This window comes from Hyla sarda, chromosome 2 (genome assembly GCF_029499605.1).
Source record: "Hyla sarda isolate aHylSar1 chromosome 2, aHylSar1.hap1, whole genome shotgun sequence".
NCBI classification, from domain to species: domain Eukaryota; kingdom Metazoa; phylum Chordata; class Amphibia; order Anura; family Hylidae; genus Hyla; species Hyla sarda.
This window is the reverse complement of record NC_079190.1, coordinates 143,316,075-143,339,510: the sequence shown is the minus strand read 5'-3', so window position 1 is coordinate 143,339,510 and position 23,436 is coordinate 143,316,075. Positions and strand designations below refer to the sequence as shown.

General features: G+C 47.0%; 1 protein-coding gene across 2 annotated transcripts in view; it reads left to right on the top strand.

The window, feature by feature from the left end:
* Positions 1-6,568: 6,568 nt before the first annotated feature.
* TBC1D4 (TBC1 domain family member 4) overlaps positions 6,569-23,436 on the top strand; it is a 169,428-nt gene continuing 152,560 nt past the window's right edge. Inside the window, exon 1 of one of the 2 annotated variants that reach the window (XM_056555517.1) lies at positions 6,569-7,371. In XM_056555517.1, coding sequence (XP_056411492.1) covers positions 6,925-7,371 — 447 coding nt within the window. In that variant the 5' untranslated portion in view covers positions 6,569-6,924. The remainder of the gene's footprint in view (positions 7,372-23,436) is intronic. The other variant, XM_056555519.1, reaches the window with a different exon arrangement.

Here is a 23,436-nt window from a genome sequence, read left to right as displayed (position 1 = left end):
TGCGATCTTACAGTTCCAGGGGAGTGGTCTTTACACCAGGACATTTTTCTTCAGTAGGTGCAACGTTGTGGTTTGCCGGAAATAAACCTAATGGCGACAAAAGCCAATCGCAATCTGGAAGTTTTCTGCTCCCTCTATCCGGCAGACAACCCCTTCCTTGATGCCAATGGCAATGACAATCCAATGGAACTTTACTCTGGCTTACATCTTTCCTCCAACTTCTATGATACCGAGGGTATTAATGAAGATAAGACAGGATCTGGCCTTAGTAATAGCGGTCATTCCATTCTGGTCCAAAAGATCCTGGTTCTCACAGCTCATAACCATGAGCAAGGGGCAGTTTTGAAGGCTTCCCCTCAGGCAGAACCTGGTGTCTCAGGGCACGCAGCTCTGCCACAACCTCAGGACATTCAGTCTAACTGCATGGAGGTTGATAGGTTCGGCCAGAGTGTTTTCAGACCGTATATTAGAGACATTATCTCACTCTAGGAGTGTGGTGACCTCTAGAGTATATGCCCGAGTCAAATGTACTTTCCAGAATTGGTGTACCACCAGCAAATTGGATGCCTCTAATCCCACTATTCCAATTGTTCTGGATTTTCTCCAACAAGAATTTGATAAAGGTCTTTCTCCAAATTCCATAAAGGTTCAACTGTCAGCTTTAGCAGCTTCTTTTCATACTAAATTTTCTCAGGATCCAGTTGTTAAGTAATTTTTGAAAGCCATTTCAAGATTACGGCCTAGGACTGTCAAACCCATTTCTACTTGGGACTTGTCTTTAGTCTTGCAACAGTTGTGTATTCAACCTTTTGATCAAGTAGACCTTAAATATCTCTCTCCCTGAAGCTTACTTTCCTTCTGGCTATAACTACTGCAAAGAGAATTGGAGAACTTCAAGCTTTGGCTTCTTTGGAACCCTATATAGTGTTTCTTTCAGATAAAGTTCTCCTAAGATTCCTTCCATCCTTTGTTCCTAAAGTGGCATAGTTTGCAAACATCAATCAAGTTATATCTCTCCCCAAATACTTTTCTCAGTCTGAATCCTCTCGAGATAAAGACTTATTCATCTATTGATTTAGTTAGATGTTTGAAGATCTATCTTGAAAGGATGAGGTCCTTTCGGAAGACAGAGAACCTCCTGATTTTACATCAAGGACCAAGGAAGGGATCCAAAGCATCAAAACCAACCATTTCTAGGAGGATCTGTGAATGTATTGAACTCTGTTATAGTTCTAAAAATCTTATTCCACCTCAGTTCATTGTCTACATCCTGGGTGGAGTGAAGTTCCATTCCATTAGAACAGATTTGTCAATCAGCTATGTGGAGTACTCCATTAACCTTTATTATAGATACTTTTTTATCTAGCGAAACCTCTTTCGCTAGATCTATTTTGAAATCTGCCCGGCAGGTGGGCCCTCCCTAATGGGGTTATGCTTGCTATTTCCTCATATTGTGCTGCCGAGGGACGACAGGGAACACTAAATTTAGTATGTTAATTTGTTTTCCCTTAGTCTCCTTGGCAGCACAATCTTCCCTCCCTAAATATATTTGTTACTTTAGAATCAACTCACTGTCCTTAGCTAGATGAGGTCCTTATATAGGTACTGGGGGAGGTGCCTAATTTTTTATAAAAAATTCCCTCATCCTATTGGCTCACAGGGGCGGAGACACCCCATATTGTGCTGCCAAGGAGACTAAGGGAAAACAAATTAATATACTAAATTTAGTCATATTTTTGTATACAGCAAAGGGGGCATTCAACTCACACTTAGTGCCTTTAAAGCACAGATATGTCAGCAAAAGCTCAAAATCTGTGTGCCACGTATTTTCAATCTGTGCTATAACAGGCCTTTTGACTAAGATCAAGTGTAGCAGGGGTGTGGAAATTTAATAAAAAACTACTTGTCCACGGGACTAAAAATCTACTTGTCCCTCCTGACGATCCACTTGACGACCAATTTCGCTTTTACACTCATTTTTTCCTCCTCGCCCTATAGTAGCCATAACTACCTACTATAATGATACCTTTTAATTTTTCAATAACATATTCTCCAAACGAAAAATTTATAAAAAAAAGTGTGTGTATATATATATATATATATATATATATATATATAATCGGTGAAATGAAATTTAAATAGTAAAGGATAATTTAGCTAATTTGGTGGGTTTTCTTTTCTACACCATTTACCTTGTGGTTGAGCTAACATGTTGTTTTGATACTTTAGGTCGCCTGATTACAGCAATACCAGCTTTGTATAGTTTCCGTCATGTTTTACAAATTTAAAAAAAATTCGGAACTTTTGGGGAATTTTTTTAATTGTCATTTTTTGACCCCTGTAGCTTTTTTTTTTTTTTTTCCGCATACCAGGCTGGATGAGGGCTATCTTTTTGCGCCATAATCTGTTTTTTGCATCGGTACCATTTTGGTATTGATCTGACTTTTTAATCGCTTTTTAACTTTTTTTCTGGGATATTATAAAAATTGCAATTCTGTGGTTTGGTATTTTTTTTTTACCTTTACGTCATTTAATTTACATAATTTGTACAATTACGCACACACCGATACTATATATGTTTATTTTTTATTATGTTTACATGTTTTCATATAGGAAAAGGGGGTGATTTGAACTTTTAACGTGGAAGGGGTTAATGTGCGTCTTTTAAACTTTTTTTTACACTTTGTTAGTCTTTTAGGAGGAATCCATTAGATTTCTCATGCAGATCAATAGAGTTCTATTGAACTCCATTGATCTGTGTGCTCTGCGATCCATTGATAGAGCCTAGTCTAGCCAGGCTCTATCAATGACAGAGCCAGGACAGCACTGGTAAGCCCTCCAGCTATCTCTCTATTGGATCTCCCCCCCCTTGCGATCAGGCTGCGATCCACTCCACTAGCCCACCAGGGAGCATTCACATGTACCTTTATACACCACTGTCGCTTTGACAGCGGCAATCTAAAGGGTTAATAGCCAGCCTCGGCGATGCTGGCTATTAGCGGCGGCCCCCAGCTACTGAGAACAGCTGGGGTGCTGCAGAGTATGGAGCGGACAGGAGTCGGGAGCCTGCTTCATACAGACTGTTGAGCGCCTCCGCGCTTGTCAGGTCTGGCCCAGCTTGCCCGAAGCCGGGCTTAGGGCCGGAAAAATTCATCTGCCCGGCGCCCGGAACTGCATGTCCCGGGCATCGGGCGCTAGGAATTCCACATCCCTGTGTAATATCTGTTTTTATCAGTGGAAGTGGATGGATTTTTACATGGAGGGGCAGGTGTACCAGGACATTCCCCAATAAGACCTGCTCCCTCCAGGTCTGGTCAATGGGCCGGGGGGTATAGCCGAGGTATGAGTCTTGGGAAGGGGTGACCCTGAGGTGTCTGATCTCACTGGGTGTCCTCTGAGGGCCCGCTAAGTGTTGGCATGGGCACTACTACTCACACCTTTTGGTACTCCACCGGCTATTTCCCGGCCTTCTGACTAGGGTTGGAGAAATTATCTTCTCTCTTTATTTATGTATGTCCTTTTCACTGAGCCACTTTGTGTGTTGTGTGTCACTTGTATTGTCAAGGTACGGTGCCCTTCTGGGTGCCCCCCTGCCAGTCTATGGGAGGTGTATGTGGCCATTAGGTTCCGTACCTATTTGCAACCATCAATCCCTGCTAAAGCAGGGATGCTACTATTAAAACGGCTCCTTGGGTGACACAAAGGGTAACGCCTAGGCGGTTTCCAGGGGCATCCTGAGATCCTCTTAGTAACTTTTGCTAAACAGAACTCTGAACCTGAAACCTTGCAGTTGCCTTTAGGCCCTGGGACAAAGGGTAGGTTTGTTGGGGTGCCTCTCTTCTTTTGGAGAAGGGCTTGCCATAAACCGCTACCTAGTGCACATTGTTCTTTTCTTGCACAGCACATTGACTCTTTAAATAAAAAAGAAAACATAAAAATAATACTGTTTTTCAACATGGATGCCTCCGGCTGTTGCAAAACCACAACTTCCAGCATGCTGGAAGTTGTGGTTTTGCAACAGCCGGAGGCACTCATGTTGAAAAACAGTTTTTTGTTTTTTAACCCCTTAAAGGGTTACTCCGCCCCTGGCATCTTATCCCCTAGCCAAAGGATAGGGGATAAGATGTTAGATCGCCGCGGTCCCGCTGCTGGGGACCCCGGGGAAAACCGCTGCAGCACCCCGCCATCATTACTGCACAGAGCGAGTTCGCTCTGTGCGTAATGACGGGCGATACAGGGGCCGGAGCAGCGTGACGTCATGGCTACGCCCCTCATGACATCACGGCCCGTCCCCTTAATGCAAGTCTATGGCAGGGGGCGTGACGACCGCCACGCCCCCTCCCATAGACTTGTATTGAGGGGGCGGGCCGTGACATCATGAGGGGCGGAGCCGTGACGTAACGATGCTCCGGCCCCTGTATTGCCCGTCATTACGTGCAGAGCGATCTCTGCGCAGTAATGATAGCGGGGTGCTGCAGCAGAGATCCCCGGGGTCCCCAGCAGCGGGACCCCGGCGATCTGACATCTTATCCCCTATCCTTTGGATAGGGGATAAGATGTCTAGGGGCGGAGTATCTCTTTAACGACCGTGGACGTAAATGTACGTCCTGGTTTGGCAGTACTTCTTGCACCAGGACGTACATTTAGGTCCTGTGTATGACCGCGAGCACCACCTGCCTCCGCCCGTCTCCTGCTCTGGTCTGAGATCGAGCAGACCAGAGCAGGAGATAGCCGATAATACTGATCAGTGCTATGTCCTATGCATAGCACTGAACAGTATTAGCAATCAAATGTCCTATGGGGACATAAGTGTAAAAAAAAAAAAAAAAAAAAAAAAATCCCCTCTCCCAATAAAAATTGACAGTTTTTCCCATTTTACCTCCAAAAAGCGTAACATTTTTTTTAATAAACATATGGTTTCGCCACGTGCGTAAATGTCCGAATTATCAAAATATATTGTTAATGATCCCGTACGGTGAGCGGTGTCAATGTAAAAATAAAAAAAGTCAAAAAATGCAGCTTTTTTGTCAATTTTTTTATAAAAAAATTATATAAAAGTTTCATATATGCAAATGTGATATCGATAAAAAGTCCAGATAACGGCGCATAAAAATGAGCCCTCATACCTCCCTATATACGGGAAAATGAAAAAGTTATAGGTGGTCAAAATAGGGCGATTTTAGATTCCTGATTGTCAGGGTCCGGACTGGTATGCGGGGAGGACACGGGAGTGGATCCTCTGAGTCAGTGAAGCGATGGCGAGGGCCGTACCAGGGGAACGGATTCTAAGGGGTTACTGGTATTCACCAGAGCAGCAGAGACAGCTGAGACAGGCACGGTACACAAGGACAAGGCAAGGCGAGGTCAGACGTAGCAGAAGGTCAAGGCAGGCGGCAAAGGTTCGTAGTCAGGGGCAACGGCAAAGGGTCTGGATACACAGGCTAGGGAACACACAGAAACGCTTTCTCAGGGCACTAGGGCAACAAGATCTGGCAAGGACAGAAAGGGGGAGTGGGTTTTTATGTGTTTTACACAGATTGGACCAGGCACCAATTAGTGGTGCACTGGCCCTTTAAATCTTAGTAAGCCGGCGCGCACGCGCCCTAGGGAGCGGGGCTGCACGCGCCGGGAAGGAGCAGCAGCAGGTGTGCGGTGAGTGACATGGGACGCGATCCGTGAGCAGGCACGTCCCGTCCCATGGATCGCATCCCCACCGTTGACAGAGGAGCAGCGCTCGAGGTCAGCGGCGCTTTCCGGAGTGCTGCATACAGAGGGACACCGCAAGCGCTTCGGGGAGGCAGCGGGACCCGGAGCGCTCGGCGTTACACTGATTTTGTACAAAAAGTTTTAGATTTTTTTTAAAGCGGTACAAAAATATAAAAGTATCTAGCCATGGGTATCACATTAATTGTATTGACCCACAGAATAAAGAACACATGTCATTTTTACCGTAAATTATACAGTGTGAAAACAAAACCCTCCAAAATGTGCAAAATTTTAGTTTTCATTTAAATTTCCTCGCTAAATTTTTTTTGGGGGAGGTTCGCCATACATTTTATGGTACAATGAGGTCTCCTTACGAAGTACAAATGGTCACACAAAAAACAAGCCCTTATATGGGTCTGTAGATGGAAATATAAAAGAGATGGATTTTAGAATGCGAGGAGGAAAAAACGAAAATGCAAAAATAAAATTGGCCTGGTCCCTAGGGTGAAAATGGGCTTGGTCCTTAAGGGGTTAAAGAGCCAAAGGGAGTTGTAGTTTTGCAACAGCTGGAGGCACCCTGTTGGGAACCACTATGGTATAGGACACGGCCCGGTGAAGAGACACATGAAGATGCAGTGTACCCCAGAAGCAGCCTCCTCACAAACACCCTGAGAGGCGACAAGTATAATTAGCAGCTGGCAAGCAGAGCTCAGGTACAGGACACCCCCGCAGCCAGACATGGTCTCACCGGACGGCTACACGCACGCTGCAGCATTCAGTAAGTGGGGCGATAAAAGTAGTTGTTTTGAGGGGGGTTCTATGAAGGGAAGGGGTGGAGCAGTGACTGCTCTTGTCGCACACGCCTGGGGTTTCCCTCTTGGAGAATGGGATCCCTGTGAGGCAGGCTGCGGGTCTCCGATTACAGGCGCGGCCTGCTGTCAGTCCCAGTATGCGGCAGGCTATTGGTGGGGTGTGCGGGGCAGGGGGATGGCGGGAGGAGGGGAGAAGCCGCTCTGCAGGATCTGTCATGACGAGGAGGGAGGGGAGAAGGAAGCTCGGAGCAGGCGGAGGACGGTGTGAGAGCAGATTGTGGAGACACTGCAGCCATGTGCCTTGTGCAGCCCCCATCACCGCCCCATAGTCTGTCCATGTAGCCGGGAGCCCCCCCTGCCCCAGGATCACCGGTCTCTTCCGTCTATAGTGTCTTCTGGAGGAGCCATGGAGAGGAGAAGTTCTGCAGATCAATGTCACCCTCTGCTGGAGGAGGCACCACAGCCTGACAGTGCTGCCAAGGGGGACAAGAGGTTCCGCTTGTGGTATGTGGGGTGGTCATCCCTAGACCGAAGGACAAGTCTACCTATGCTGCCATGGCTAGTGGCAGAGATCCGCAGGCGGGCAGAGAGGCAGGAGCCCCCCGGCTGTGTGGCACCATGTCGGGAGGTCCAGCTCCTCTTGGTTGCCCCGCACCTTCGCTGTGTGCCAGCCTTGAATGGAGCCAGTGGCAACACAGCGGTCTTCATCTTTGAGCACAAGGCACAGCACATCGCCCGCTTCATCCATAACAGCCAGGACCCCTCATACTTCGCCTACTTGATAAAGACCCAGCCTGACAACCCGGAGTCTGAGATGGCCTGCCATGTCTTCAAGGCTGCTGACCCCAGTCAGGTGAGAAGTCCCAGTGTATGGTCATATATAGCAGTGGTCTCCGAACTGTGGCCCTCCAGATGTTGCAAAACTACAACTCTGTCCGGGCATGCTGGGAATTGTCAGGAGGGCCACAGTTTGGAGACTACTGATATATGGTTATGTGTAGAAGACATCTGGAAGAACCTCTTATAAAGTTTACCCAGTACTAGGAGGAGAGCTTCCTTGTAGTCCTGCTTGTTGGCATCCACAGGGCATTGAGAATGGCTAGTATGCCAGCTGTGGTATAGTGGGTGGCACATGGCAGCGTCACTTCTTTTATGTCTGTTACTAGCTGAGTACCCGGCATTGCCCGGTTTTCCTTCCTAATCCTTGTTGGGGAGGAAAATAAACAAAGGAGAAAGCTTTTGACTTCATATCCCGACCTCCTATTCCGTCCTCCTATTCCGTCCTCCTATATTGTTGTCCTATCCCGTCCTCCTATCCCGTCCTCCTATCCCGTCCTCCTATCCCGTCCTCCTATCCCGTCCTCCTATCCCGTCCTCCTATCCCAACCTCCTATCCCGTCCTCATATATTTTTGTCATATCTCGTCCTCCTATCCCGTCCTCATATATTTTTGTCATATCTCGTCCTCCTATCCCGTCCTCCTATCCCGTCCTCCTATCCCGTCCTCCTATCCCGTCCTCCTATCCCGTCCTCCTATCCCGTCCTCCTATCCCGTCCTCCTATCCCGTCCTCCTATCCCGTCCTCATATATTTTTGTCATATCTCGTCCTCCTATCCCGTCCTCCTATCCCGTCCTCCTATCCCGTCCTCCTATCCCAACCTCCTATCCCGTCCTCCTATCCCGTCCTCATATATTTTTGTCATATCTCGTCCTCCTATCCCGTCCTCCTATCCCGTCCTCCTATCCCGTCCTCCTATCCCTTCCTCCTATCCCGTCCTCCTATCCCGTCCTCCTATCCCGTCCTCCTATCCCGTCCTCCTATCCCGTCCTCCTATCCCGTCCTCCTATCCCGTCCTCCTATCCCGTCCTCCTATCCCGACCTCCTATCTCGACCTCCTATCCCGTCCTCCTATCCCGTCCTCCTATCCCGACCTCCTATCCCGACCTCCTATCCCGACCTCCTATCCCGTCCTCCTATCCCGACCTCCTATCCCGTCCTCCTATCCCGTCCTCCTATCCCGTCCTCCTATCCCGTCCTCCTATCCCGTCCTCCTATCCCGTCCTCCTATCCCGTCCTCCTATATTTTTGTCATATCCCGTCCTCCTATCCCGTCCTCCTATCCCGTCCTCCTATCCCGTCCTCCTATCCCGTCCTCCTATCCCGACCTCCTATCCCGACCTCCTATCCCGACCTCCTATCCCGACCTCCTATCCCGACCTCCTATCCCGACCTCCTATCCCGACCTCCTATATTGTTGTCATATCCCGTCCTCCTATCCCGTCCTCCTATCCCGTCCTCCTATCCCGTCCTCCTATCCCGTCCTCCTATCCCGTCCTCCTATCCCGTCCTCCTATCCCAACCTCCTATCCCGTCCTCCTATCCCGTCCTCATATATTTTTGTCATATCCCGTCCTCCTATCCCGTCCTCCTATCCCGTCCTCCTATCCCGTCCTCCTATCCCGTCCTCCTATCCCGTCCTCCTATCCCGTCCTCCTATCCCGTCCTCCTATCCCGACCTCCTATCCCGACCTCCTATCCCGACCTCCTATCCCGACCTCCTATCCCGACCTCCTATCCCGACCTCCTATCCCGACCTCCTATCCTGACCTCCTATATTGTTGTCATATCCCGACCTCCTATCCCGTCCTCCTATCCCGTCCTCCTATCCCGTCCTCCTATCCCGTCCTCCTATCCCGTCCTCCTATCCCGACCTCCTATATTGTTGTCATATCCCGACCTCCTATATTGTTGTCATATCCCGTCCTCCTATCCCGTCCTCCTATCCCGTCCTCCTATCCCGTCCTCCTATCCCGTCCTCCTATCCCGTCCTCCTATCCCGTCCTCCTATCCCGTCCTCCTATCCCGTCCTCCTATCCCGTCCTCCTATCCCGTCCTCCTATCCCGTCCTCCTATCCCGTCCTCCTATCCCGACCTCCTATCCCGACCTCCTATCCCGACCTCCTATATTTTTGTCATATCCCGACCTCCTATCCCGTCCTCCTATCCCGTCCCGTTATATGTGACCAGGTATTGAAATATCTCCAGCCGTACGGAAGTTATGTGGGAACATACATTTCCCATTGATTTGCATGGGACTTTAAACAAAATCGCCGACCCTCACAAATGGGGGTAGTTAAGAGTTAAATTATCCCATATTTTAAGCGGAGGCGCTAAACAATGTTATAGCGGTTTACCATGCACACCATCACATTACTGTGTAAAACATAGTCATACAGGGACGATTCATGTCCCTTGTCACCTGGAAGTGTCTCTTTCCACAGGTCTTCTTTCTGGTACACCTGTGGGGTGCGAAAACACTGCCCCCTATAATAGGCAATGGTTCCAGGATGAGCATTGTAAGTAAGGCATTGTCTCCCAGGACTGCAATCCTACGAAAAAGTAGTTATTGGTTACCGAGCCCCAAAATATTGACAAGTAGATAAATAATGCAGATAAAGCAAGTGCTCATATACAAGTCATAAATAACAGCTGGAAGCTGTATATATCCCTCTCAATACAATACACAGTGCATCATAAAAAAGAAATCCTGATAAAGAGCACAACGGAACCTGTAATACCACATCGTACTGTAGGGAGGCGCTCCCAGGCAGCTTATCCACATAATTCACTGTAGTAATGCTGGTGAAAATTCCATACGGATTGGCCAGATCTTACAACCAATCAAAGGCCGCAGATCTAGTCTGAGGCTTCGTATGTTGAATGTGGTTTGTTTTTGGACATAAAATAATTCATAGTAGTAAACTACACTGCTCAACAAAATAAAGGGAACACTAAGATAACACATCATAGATCTGAATGAACTAATCGTGTGAAATACTTCTGTCTTTACATAGTTAAATGCGCCAACAACACAATCACACAAAAATTATCAATGGAAATCAAATTTATTAACCCATGGAGGTCCGGATATGGAGTCACTCCAAATCAAAGTGGAAAACCACACTACAGGCTGATCCAACTTTATGTAATGTCCTTAAAACAAGTCAAAATGAGGCTCAGTAGTGTGTGGCCTCCACGTGCCCGTATGACCTCCCTACAACACCTGAGCATGCTCCTGATGAGGTGGCATCTCCTGGACAGTCTGTGGTGCAACGTGGCGTTGGTGGATGGAGCGAGACATGATGTCCCAGATGTGCTCAATTGCATTCAGGTTTGGGGAACGGGCGAGCCAGTCTATAGCATCAAAGCCTTCCTCTTGCAGGAACTGCTGACACACATCAGCCACATGGGGTCTAGCATTGTCTTGCATTAGGAGAAACCCAGGGCCAACTGCACCAGCATATGGTATCGAAAAGGGTCTGAGGATCTCATCTGGATACTCAGTCAGGCTACCTCTGGCAAGCACATGGAGGGTTGTGCACCCCCCCCCCCCCCAAAGAAATGCTGCCACACCATTACCACCGCCTAACCGGTCATGCTGGAGGATGTTGCAGGCAGCAGAACGTTCTCCACGGCATCTCCAGACTCTGTCACGTCTGTCACATGTGCTCGGTGTGAACCTGCTTTCATTTGTGAAGAGCACAGGGTGCCAGTGGCGAATTTGCCAATCTTGGTGTTCTCTGGCAAATGCCAAACATACTGCACGGTTTTGGGCTGTAAACACAACCCCCACCTGTGGACATCGGGCCCTCCTACCACCCTCATGGAGTCTGTTTCTGACCGTTTGAGTGGACACATGCACATTTGTGGCCTGCTGGAGGTCATTTTGCAGGGCTCTGGCAGTGCTCCTCCTTGAACAAAGCCGGAGGTAGCGGTCCTGCTGCTGGGTTGTTGCCCCCCTATGGCCTCCTCCATGTCTCCTGATGTACTGGCCTGTCTGCTGGTAGCACCTCCATGCTCTGGTCACTACGCTGACAGACACAGCAAACCTTCTTGCCACAGCTCACATTGATGCGCCATCCTGGATGAGCTGCACTACCTGAGCCACTTGTGTGGGTTGTAGACTCCGTCTCATGCTACCACTAGAGTCAAAGCACCGCCAGCAGTAAAAACTGACCAAAACATCAGCCAGGAAGCATAGGAACTGAGAAGTGGTCTGTGGTCACCACCTGCAGAACTACTCCTTTTTTGTTGGTGTCTTGCTAACTGCCTATAATTTTCAGCTGTTGTCTGTTCCATTTGCGCAACAGCATGTGACATTGATTGTCAATCAGTGTTGCTTCCTGAGTGGACAGTGTGATTGTGATTTACATTGTGTTGTTTTGTTTAAAATGTTTTTTTTTTTTGGGCAGTGTATATTTCCTAGAGACCACTAGAAGGCCAGTTCTAGTTGGGTTAGATTATGCTGAGCCATGTGATGTCAGTTTCGTCATGTACCTGGCAGGGTTAAGTTGTCTCTGTATGTTAAGCCACAGAACCACAACTATAGCAACGCGAAATGCTGCAAACTAGGTAAAAGTGTCTACAATGTATCACTGCGCCGACCTGTCTGTCTATACACGTGACCTCACTCCCTAGCTGAAAGCTGTTAGAACATCTACAAGACATCAACAGCTGAGGTTAAAGGGGTACTCCGTCGCTTAGATATCTTATCCCCTATCGAAAGGATATGGGATAAGATGCCTGATCGTGGGAGTCCCGCCGCTGGGGACCCCCGTGATCTTCCACGCCGCACTCCATTTATAATCAGTCCCCGGAGCGTGTTCCTTCTGGGTCTGATTACTGTCGATCGCGGGGGCGGAGCATAGTGACTAGAGATGAGCGAACTTACAGTAAATTCGATTCGTCACAAACTTCTCGACTCGGCAGTTGATCACTTATCCTGCATAAATTAGTTCAGCTTTCCGGTGCTCCCGTGGGCTGGAAAAGGTGGATACAGTCCTAGGAGACTCTTTCCTAGGACTGTATCCACCTTTTCCAGCCCACTGGAGCACCGGAAAGCTGAACTAATTTATGCAGGATAAGTGATCAACTGCCGAGCCGAGAAGTTCGTGACGAATTGAATTTACTGTAAGTTCGCTCATCTCTAATAGTGACGTCACGCCCCCTCCCATAGGCTTGCATTGACGTCACACGGAGTGGAGCCTTGACGTCACAACGCTCTGGTCCCATGATCAACAGTAATCAGACCTGGAGCGAACACGCTCCGGGGACTGATTATAAACGCGGTGCGGCGTGCAAGATTACGGGGGTCCCCAGCGACGGGACTCTCGCGATCAGGCATCTTAGCCCCTATCCTTTGGATAGAGGATAAAATGTCTAAGCACCGGAGTACCCCTTTAACCGCAAGGTTTTTGTGATTTGACACTGTCATTTCAGTGTTTTCTATAATAGGTGGAGGCCAATCTCTGGTATCTCTTTTAAGGGTTCTCCAGAATAAAAAACCAAAAACTTAGTTGCTTTCAAGGGGTACTCCACTGGAAAACCAATATATATATAAAAAAATTTTTATCAACTGGCTCCAGAAAGTTGAACAGATTTGTAAATTACTTCAATTAAAAAATCTTAATCTTTCCAGTACTTATCAGCTGCTGTATGCTTTAAGGAAGTTCTTTTCTTTTTGAATTTCCTTTCTGTCTGACCACAGTGCTCTCTGCTGACACCTCTGTCCATTTTAGGAACTGTCCAGAGTAGGAGCAAATCCCCACAGCAAACCTCTCCTGCTCTGGACAGTTTCTGACATGGACATAGGTGTCAGCAGAGAGCACTGTGGTCAGACTGAAAAGAAATTCAAAAAGAAAAGCAGCTGATAAGTACTGGAAGGATGAAGATTTTCACTGGCACCAGTTGTTTAAAAAAAAAAATTCTCCAGCGGAGTACTCCTTTCATCCAAAACCAGCAGCACACTTGTCCTGTTTTTGGCATTACAAATTGACTCCGTTCAGCTCCAGCTGGAATTTTTTTCTAACTATGGCCATTGTGTGGGATATAAAATAAATAAACCTGCACTTGATACGATCGTCTTTCTGAGCTGCAATGTAACTCATCAGCCTGGGAAGTACCTGTGACAATCATACCGGGGATCAGAGGAGTGCTGGAGGTAAGTAGAACTTAATTTTCTTTTTTATATCCCACACAATGGCATAGTTAGAAGAAAATACCATCCCGTAGGAGTTTTACTTTAACCCCTTAAGGACCAAGACCATTTTGACCTTAAAGGGGTACTCCGCCCATAGACATTTTATCCCCTATCCAAAGGATAGGGGATAAGATGTCAGATCGCCGCGGTTCCGCTGCTGGGGATTGCCACTGTGGCACCCCGCTGTCATTACTGCACAGAGCAAGTTCGCTCTGTGCTTAATGACGGGCAATACAGGGGACGGAGCAGCGTGACATCGTGGCCCAGCCCCTCGTGACATCACGGCCCGCCCCCTTAGTACAAGTCTATGGCAGGGGCGTGACGACCACCACGCCCCCTCCCATAGACTCGTATTGAGGGGGGCGGGCCGTGATGTCACGAGGGGTGGAGCCGTGACGTAACTATACTCCAGCCCCTGTACTGCCCGTCATTACGTGCAGAGCAGCGGGACCGCGGCGATCTGAAATCTTATCCCCTATCCTTTGAAGATGTCTAGGGGCTGAGTACCCCTTTAAGGACCAGGTCAATTTTATTTTAGCATTTTCGTTTTTTCCTCCTCTCATTCTAAAATCCATAACTCTTTTGTATTTCTATCTACAGACCCATATAAGGGCTTGTTTTTTGCGTTCCCAATTGTACTTTGTAATAAAACCTCTCATTTTACCATAAAATGTACAGCAAACCCCAACTTTTTGTACAAAATCAGTAATCTAAAATCGCCCTATTTTGACCACCTATAACTTTTTCATTTTTCCGTATATAAGGCGGTATGAGGGCTCATTTTTTTGCACCGTCATCTTTACTTTATCGATACCACATTTGCATATATAAAACTTTTAGATCATTTTTTTATTATTTTTTGGGGGAATAAAATGTGACTAAAAAGCAGCATTTTTGGACTTTTTTTTATTTTTGACGTTTACGCTGTTCACTGTATGGGATCAATAACATTATATTTTGATAGTTTGGACATTTACGCACGCGGTGATACCAAATATGTTTATTTTAAAAAAAAATAAGCTTTCTAGGGGTAAAATGGAGAAACTGACAATTTTCATTTTTATTGGGGATTTTTTTAAACACTTTTTATGTCCCCATAGGGGACCATCTATAGCAATGATTTGTTTGCTAATACTGTTCAATGCTATGCATAGGGCATAGCACTGATCAGTATTATCAGTGATCTTCTGCTCTGGTCTGCTCGATCTCAGACCAGAGCATGGAGATGGACAGAGGCATCGCTGCGGGCGATCCGATCATCTATTTTAACATGTGCACTGCTGCAAATGCCGTGAACTGTACTGATCACGGCATCTGAGTGGCTAATGGTAGACATCCGTGCAATCACGGATGTCGGCCATTACCAGTGGGTCCGTGCCTGCTGCTAGCAGCTGGAACCTGCTGTGTATGATGCGAGCACAGCTCCAATGCTCGCAGTCATATACAGGACGTAAAGGTACGTCCTGGTGCGCTCAGTATAGCCGCACCAGGACGTACATTTACGTCCGTGGTTGTTAAGGGGTTAAAGGGGTACTCCGCTGTTCAGCGTTTAGAGACAGCCGTCACGCCCCCTCCCATAGACTTGCATTGAGGTGGTGGGGCTATGAAATCACGAGCTCCCGGCTCCAGCGTTCGGAACAGTTTGTTCCAAAAGCTGAGCAGCGGCGTACCCCTGTAAGACTGGTGTGTGAAACTCCTATCTTAATAAATTCCCACTTTGTTCCTACCTTTAGTTCAACCACCATTCAGTGTAATTACTGCAGAAAGTGTTTACTGTAATCGATCACCAGTAAAGTAGTACGGGGCTGTCACACAATAGTATACTTTTATTTCCATTGATTTCTTTGAGCTTCATCAATAATATCCTAGTCCTATCCTAGTCATCCAGGCTGGGTTCACAGTAGGACTGCAAGATTTGGGGGAATATTGCGTTAATGGAGGTAAATATTGCTATTTCAATATGCAAATGCAATACAATAATCAAATGGTGAAAACCCCCTTCTCCATTTCATGACCATTCCCTCTACCACTTCATGTAAAATCCCCCCCATTTCATGTCCCATCTCGTAATATGGTGCTGAGGCACGAGAGAAACATTAAAAAAAAAACTGATTCTTAACTAGCCCTGTTTTCCCCATTGGTCTACCACAATTCCTATTCTCTGGGTGCTTCCTTTTTCCGAGACAAATGGCTGGCTGCCAGACCTTCCTGCTCAGCCAATCACTGGCCGAGATAGGACATCCCTGCAGCCAATGACTGGCTGAGTGGAAGGTCCTCCAGCCAGCTGCTTGTGTTGGGAGAAGAAAGCAAAGAGAAGATACTCAGAGGAGAGTGAGGTCTGTGACAGACCATTGGGGGACCTAGGCTAGGCAACGTTTCCCCCCATAACACACACACTCGGGTCAGGGAAGAGGTAGTGGACAGCCTGACACACACAGAAGTTGGGTCTGGGGCCACCGCTGAAATTTAAATGCAAGGTAACAAGCGCAGGTTTTTTGGGCACATACTTGTAGTAATCATGAGCCCTAGTTCACAGCTGCGTTTGAGATCTATTTGGGCACCAGAAAATTGGAAATAAACTGTTTGCATTTATAATAATGTTTAGCTTTGTCACGATTCGGCTGGCAGGAGGTGGATCCTCTGTGCCAGAGAGGGATTGGCGTGGACCGTGCTAGTGGACCGGTTCTAAGTTACTACTGGTGTTCACCAGAGCCCGCCGCAAAGCGGGATGGTCTTGCTGCGGCGGTAGTAACCAGGTGGTATCCACTAGCAACGGCTCAACCTCTCTGACTGCTGAAGATAGGCGCGGTACAAGGGAGTAGACAAAAGCAAGGTCGGACGTAGCAGAAGGTCGGGGCAGGCAGCAAGGATCGTAGTCAGGGGCAACGGCAGGAGGTCTGGAACACAGGCTAGGAACACACAAGGGAACGCTTTCACTAGGCACAATGGCAACAAGATCCGGCGAGGGAGTGCAGGGGAAGTGAGGTATACATAGGGAGTGCACAGGTGAAGACACTAATTGGAACCACTGCGCCAATCAGTGGCGCAGTGGCCCTTTAAATCGCAGAGACCCGGCGCGCGCGCGCCCTAGGGAGCGGGGCCGCGCGCGCCGGGACAGGACCGAGGGAGAGCGAGTCAGGTACGGAAGCCGGGGTGCGCATCGCGAGCGGGCGCCACCTGCATCGCGAATCGCATCCCGGCTGGAGGCGGTATCGCAGCGCACCCGGTCAGTGGATCTGACCGGGGCGCTGCCGTAGCGAGGATGTTGCGAGCGCTCCGGGGAGGAGCGGGGACCCGGAGCGCTCGGCGTAACAAGCTTTAGTATTGGTTCGTGTCAGTTTGCATCTGTTCAGCCAAAAAATGTGCAAAAAAAACAAAACAAAAAGGTGCAAAAAAAGTCAAATGTTTTTTGACTCTTTTTACTAGCATTCATTCATCTACATGAACGGATCCGTTCTGAACAGATGCCAAAGGTAGATATACACCCAGCCATTGTGCATATGTATTAGGCTGGGTCCACACTACGTTTTGTCCCATACGGGAGCGCATACGGCAGGGGGGAGCTAAAAGCTCGCGCTCCCGTATGTTACCGTATGCGCTCCCGTATGCCATTCACTTCAATGAGCCGACCGGAGTGAAACGTTCGGTCCGGTCGGCTCATTTTTGCGCCGTATGCGCTTTTACAACCGGACCTAAAACTGTGGTCAACCACGGTTTTAGGTCCGGTTGTAAAAGCGCATACGGCGCAAAAATGAGCCGACCGGACCGAACGTTTCACTCCGGCCGGATCATTGAAGTGAATGGCATACGGGAGCGCATACGGTCACATACGGGAGCGCGAGCATTTAGCTCCCCCCTGCCGTATGCGCTCCCGTATGGGACAAAACGTAGTGTGGACCCAGCCTTATGCAGTAAGCAGTAGAGCCTTGTTCACATCGGCAGCAGAGGAACGTTCAGGGCCTTCATCCTAGACTTGCAGCATTATGTTGTAGGCTCAGGTCCCTCTGTTCAAACAGAACTCCAATGCAGATGTGAACATAGCATAAAGTTAAGTAACATTTTGGCTATGACAATGGTATTTGTTACCTGCATGTTTGACTTTGGCAGCCCCGTCTGCATCAGCCATCAAGAATTACACGGCTAGAACAGGACTGGACATCTTTGGCAGCTTTCCTGTTGGCTGGTTATCATGTTAATGATTTCCAATCTTTTAATCACTGTGTGAATAGCACAATGCAGTGCAGGCTTAACCCGAGGCTGTGTTCTGCGATGAATATCTATTAAACTTGGTAAACTATATATGCAAAATCATAGGATGTTGCAGAATATTGTAATACCTTTTTTATTGGACTAACAGTAAACTTTCGGCAGTCCTCCCTTAAAGCTTTTAACTTGATGAACCAGATGTACCAGTCAGAGCTGCTTAGACAGTTTTGGCAGTGAATGGGCCACAGCAGCACTCCAGTAAGCATTGTTGCCCCTTTGGAATGTTGATCATGACAAGTTGTAGGTTCGGACACTGACAGATCAGAAGTTTATGGCTTATTCTAAAGTTGGCCATCAATGTTTTGAAATAGTTTGAATAACTTCTGACTAATAAATCTAGTCCACAAACATTGTATGTTACTGTTCTTAAAGAGATCAGCACACCCCATTGGGTACCTGCTCAGATTGAAGTTTGGGAAGGTTTTGCAGTGTGGCGGGGCACATTATCCTGATACAAGGCCACTGGGGAATACATTTGCCTTGAAGGTAAGTGGTTTGTGTGAAATTGATATCCACATGAATGCCCGTACCCAAGGATTCTCTGCAAAATACTGCCCCAAAACTGACTGTTTACTTGTTGCCTTATGCATTCCACCTCTTGGAAAGTGCCCTTCTCTGTGATCAGTAATGTAACTAGCTTTATTAGTGTATTTCTTCTACAGTTCGTTATATATCTAAATTCTATCAGGTCAGTAGTTTATAAACCTCAAGTTGACTAGCTTCCGGAAAGCTATGTAATGGCTTTAGGCCATGCTGGTTAATGTATGGGGCCAAAATGACCTTAGAAGCTTCTGATTCAGCAATTTGTGAGGCACTCATAGCAGGATATTAAGGCTCGGTTCACACTGCGGAATCTTCGGGCAGAACATTTCTGCCCGGAGATTCTTGGTGTGGCCAATGCCGACTGAATCAGTAGGCGCTAGGACCACGCGGACACTGCAGTCTCCAAGACTGGAAAGTGTTCCGCGAGTATTTCCGCCTGGAGAATGAGCAACGCCATTCTTCAGGCGGAAATTTTGAAGCAGATTTTCCGTTCACAAATTCCGCAGTGTGAATTTGTGAACGGAATCCCATTCACTATACTATGCATTTTAGTAAGCGGAATTTCTGCCTGTAATTTCAAAGCGGAATTGCAGGCGGAAATTCCGTAGTGTGAACCTAGCCTAAAGGGGTACTCCGCTGCTCAGTGTTTGGAACAAACTGTGCCGAACGCTGGAGCCGGGAATTTGTGATGTTATAGCCACGCCCCCTCACAATGTCATGCCCCACCCCCTCTGGGCGGGGATGACATCATGGGGGGGGCGGGGCTATGACATCACGAGCTCCAGCATTCGGAACAGTTTGTTCCAAACGCTGAGCAGCGGAGTACCCCTTTAAAGGAGAACTATTGTGCTCAAAAACTTATACCCTATCCAAAGGATAAGCTTTACATCGCAGGGGGTCTGACCGTTGGGACCCCCAGGGTCTCCTGCACGGGATGCTGGCTTTGTCTGGAAAGGGTGTGTGTCGACCCCTGCATGAAGCTGCGGCCAGCACGCCCCCTCTATGGATCTCTATGGGAGAGCCGAAGATACAGCATTCCGCTGTCTCCAGCTCTCCAATACTTAGAGGAGGCTTGTCGGCCTCCACTTTGTGCGTGGGTCAAAACGTTACGCTCCCGGGGAAAGCCAGAGTCCCAGCGTTCGGATCCCCCCCATTCCTGCCATCTAAAACGTATTCCCTATCCTTTGGATAAGGGAAAAGTTTTTGTGCTTGATACTTCTCCTTTTAAGGCCTACTTCATCAAGGCCTAAACTTAGAGTCCATTCATGTGTACCCTTAGTTACACCAGTTCTGTTAGGAGCAAGGGAAATATTTAGCAACTTACTGTGAGAAGCTTGTGGAAGGTCCCAAATGTTTCGCCCTAGTTAGGCAATTTAATGGCCGTGCTACTAAATACTAACCTCGTGTATGTAAACATCTGAGCCACTTGGAATGTGATGTAAGAAATAAATTTAGAAAGAAATTGTTGTCTCTAGTATTTTCTGACATTTCACGTTCCTGAAATATAGTAGTGATCAGAACTAACCTTACAGAGTGAATGTAAACACGAGCATTGACTGTGCACACCGGGTAATGTACACACAGGCATTAATAGCAATGTCCTCCAGTTACATCCTCATCACGCAGGATGGAAATAACTTTGGGATTTAGGCCAAGTTCACACAGCACTGGTTGATAGTTATTGATATATTTGTAACCACAAACATGTTTTTGATTCTAAAGGAAGGAAATCCTAAATAAAGGCTTAATGTTCATGAATTTTTTGTTTTTAATTAAAAACTGCTGTGTGGGCCGGGTGAAATGACATGTGGAGCTTCAAGCACCCTGGTTAAAGCTTGAGGATAGCTGCTTTTCTGTTTTGTCCAGATCACTCTAAATATTTATTACATCTGTTCACATCTTTTTACATTCGGTCATATCTCAGAAATATACCCTTCTTTATGATTGGTGGAGGTTCAACCATGGTGTTCTGGCCCCAGAGCCACCCCCTATTCTAGTGAATGGGGCTGACCGGGAGCTCTTCTGTGCAGGAGAAAAGGGTGCAGCCCTTTTATCCTCAGTATCAGCGTGGGTCCTACATCTCGTAGCAGTGTCATCATTTTATAAACTAGGACTACCGATTTAAAGGTCAACACTATCTTCTGGCATATTTGTATAAAAAAAAAAAAAAAATCCCTGTAAAATCAATAATCCATCCCATAGGTTAAGAGGAAAAATGTACCATGTTGTTTAAAGGGGTACTCTGCTCTGTGTTTGGAACAAACTGTTCCAAATGCAGGAGCTTGTGACATCATAGCCCCGCCCCCTAAATGCAAGTATCTGGGAGGGGCATGATGGCTGTCACGCCCCCTCCCATAGACTTAGATTGAGGGGTCGGGGCGTGACATCATGAGGGGGCGGTGCTATGACATCACAAGCTCCCGGCGCTGGCTTTAGCGTTCGGAAAAGTTTGTTCCAAGCGCTGAGCAGTGGAGTACCCCTTCAATTGTAAGGCCCAGTGAAGGTCCCAGTCCAAGTATGGTGAATGTTCTTTACTCAGGATAGTGGATGCAGTAAGGTTTTTTTCTATTCTAACGTTAACCATTGAGATCTGTTGGCCCTCAAAATTTAGTAGAAGAAAGAGGTGTGACTAAAGCTGTTGGCTCCACAAAATGGTGTTCATAACACCTAACCCATTTACCCCTGAGGAGATGGGTGTGAAACTGCATTATACCAACATAACTTGTGTCAAGACAGGTTTACATTTCTACAAGAAGACACTGTAAGATTTATTAGCTGCACACAAGTAGTTTTAACAAACAAACATGCAGAATAATACACAGTATAAACAGATTGTGAGTAGGAACTGAAAGAGGAACGCTTGACATTCCACTTTAGTGACCGGGTGGTGTGGATATAGTCTCTTGGACGACTATTTAGAGGTTGGTGTACACTGGACAATGGAGCATAACTTCATGAGGGCAGGACATGAATGTCTTCTGTTGTAAGTCTGACTCTGTTATGTAGCTCAGTGATGCTACAGTGGGGCAAAAAAGTATTTATTTAGTCAGCCACCAATTGTGCAAGTTCTCCCACTTAAAAAGATGAGAGAGGCCTGTACTTTTCATCATAGGTATACCTCAACTATGAGAGACATAATGAGGAAAAAATCCATAAAATCACATTGTCTGATTTTTAATCTAATTTATTTGCAAATTGTGGTGGAAAATAAGTATTTGGTCACCTACAAACAAGCAATATTTCTGGCTCTCACAGACCTGTAACTTCTTCTTTAACCCCTTAAGGACACGCGCCGTAAATGTATGGCGCTGCATAGCGATACTTTGCACACAGTCTCCTCTGTCCTCCACTTGTTACCTGTATTAATGACACCTGTTTGAACTTATCAGTATAAAAGACACCTGTCACCAACCTCAAACAGTCACGCTCCAAACTTCACTATGGCCAAGACCAAAGAGCTGTCAAAGGACACCAGAAACAAAATTGTAGACCTGCACCAGGCTGGGAAGACTGAATCTGCAATAGGCAAACAGCTTGATGTGAAGAAATCAACTGTGGGAACAATTATTAGAAAATGGAAGACATACAAGACCACTGATAATCTCCCACGATCTTGGGCTCCACGCAAGATCTCACCCCGTGGTGTCAAAATAATCACAAGAATGGTGATCAAAAATCCCAGAACCAGACGGGGGGGACCTAGTAAATGACCTGCAGAGAGCTGGGACCAAAGTAACAAAGGCTACCATCAGTAGCACACTAAGCCTCCAGGGACTCAAATCATGCAGTGCCAGACGTGTCCCCCTGCTTAAGCCAGTACATGTCTGGGCCTGTCTGAAGTTTTGCTAGAGAGCATTTGGATGATCCAGAAGAGGATTGGTCATGTAATGTCATATTTTTCAGATGAAACCAAAGTAGAACTTTTTGGTAAAATCTCAACTCGTCATGTTTGGAGGAGAAAGAATGCTGAGTTGCGTCCAAAGAACACCATACCTACTGTGAAGCATGGGGGTGGAAACATCATGCTTTGGGGCTGTTTTTCTGCTAAGGGACCAGGACCAAACATGTAGAAACTCTAGCAATAAGGCTCAGATAATACAGGACGACTGATCCATGTAAAGGAAAGAATGAATGGGGTCATGTATTGTGAGATTTTGAGTGAAAACCTCCTTCCATCAGCAAGGGCATTGAAAATGAAATGTGGCTGGGTCTTTCAGCATGACAATGATCCCAAACACACCACCCAAGCAAAGAAGGAGTGGCTTCATAAGAAGCATTTCAAGGTCCTGGAGTGGCCTAGCCAGTCTCCAGATCTCAACCCCATAGAAAACCTTTTGGAGGGAGTTGAAAGTCTGTGTTGCCCAGCGACAGCCCCAAAATATCACTGCTCTAGAGGAGATCTGTATGAAGGAATGGGCCAAAATAGCAACAGTGTGTGAAAACCTTGTGAAGACTTACAGGAAACGTATCATGAAGGTGCATATTTGCCCACTGTGCATTCATTTATTGGGTGTCACTTACCTGTTTGAACTTTTGGGTTATTATTATAAAAGCCTATTGGTTTAATATACTTCCTAATGTCCAGTATCCTATATCACTATGCCCTACAAGTAGTGTTGATCTCTTTTCATTACCAACTGCTAGATAAGAATCCAAGGTTTCTAGTCTAGAGGGCCTGCTAACCTTGTCTAGTCCCAGTGTGTAGACATTGGATTGCACAGTGAAAGTTCAAGGGTGTACAATAGGATTGCCAAAGGACGAGAATACATGTGCTTTCCTCTCTGCACATTTTCCCTATTTGTTTTCCAAGAACTAGTTTTGGCAGCTTACATACTATGTACAAAAGACAGAACATTGTCTTCTGTGAGCTGTGTTTAGCCTTGGCATATGCTGTGCAGAGAATATATGGGCATATATGGACAATGGTTGTTTAAGGTAACAAGGGACTAAAACTGCGCCCACCGTCACTCATCACGTGCCCCGCCGCCAGGAAGGCTCGCTATAGGCTGCTATACACAGCTGCGGCCTATAGCAGTTTAGTGACTGGGCAAGACTAGTTTCTCTGTCA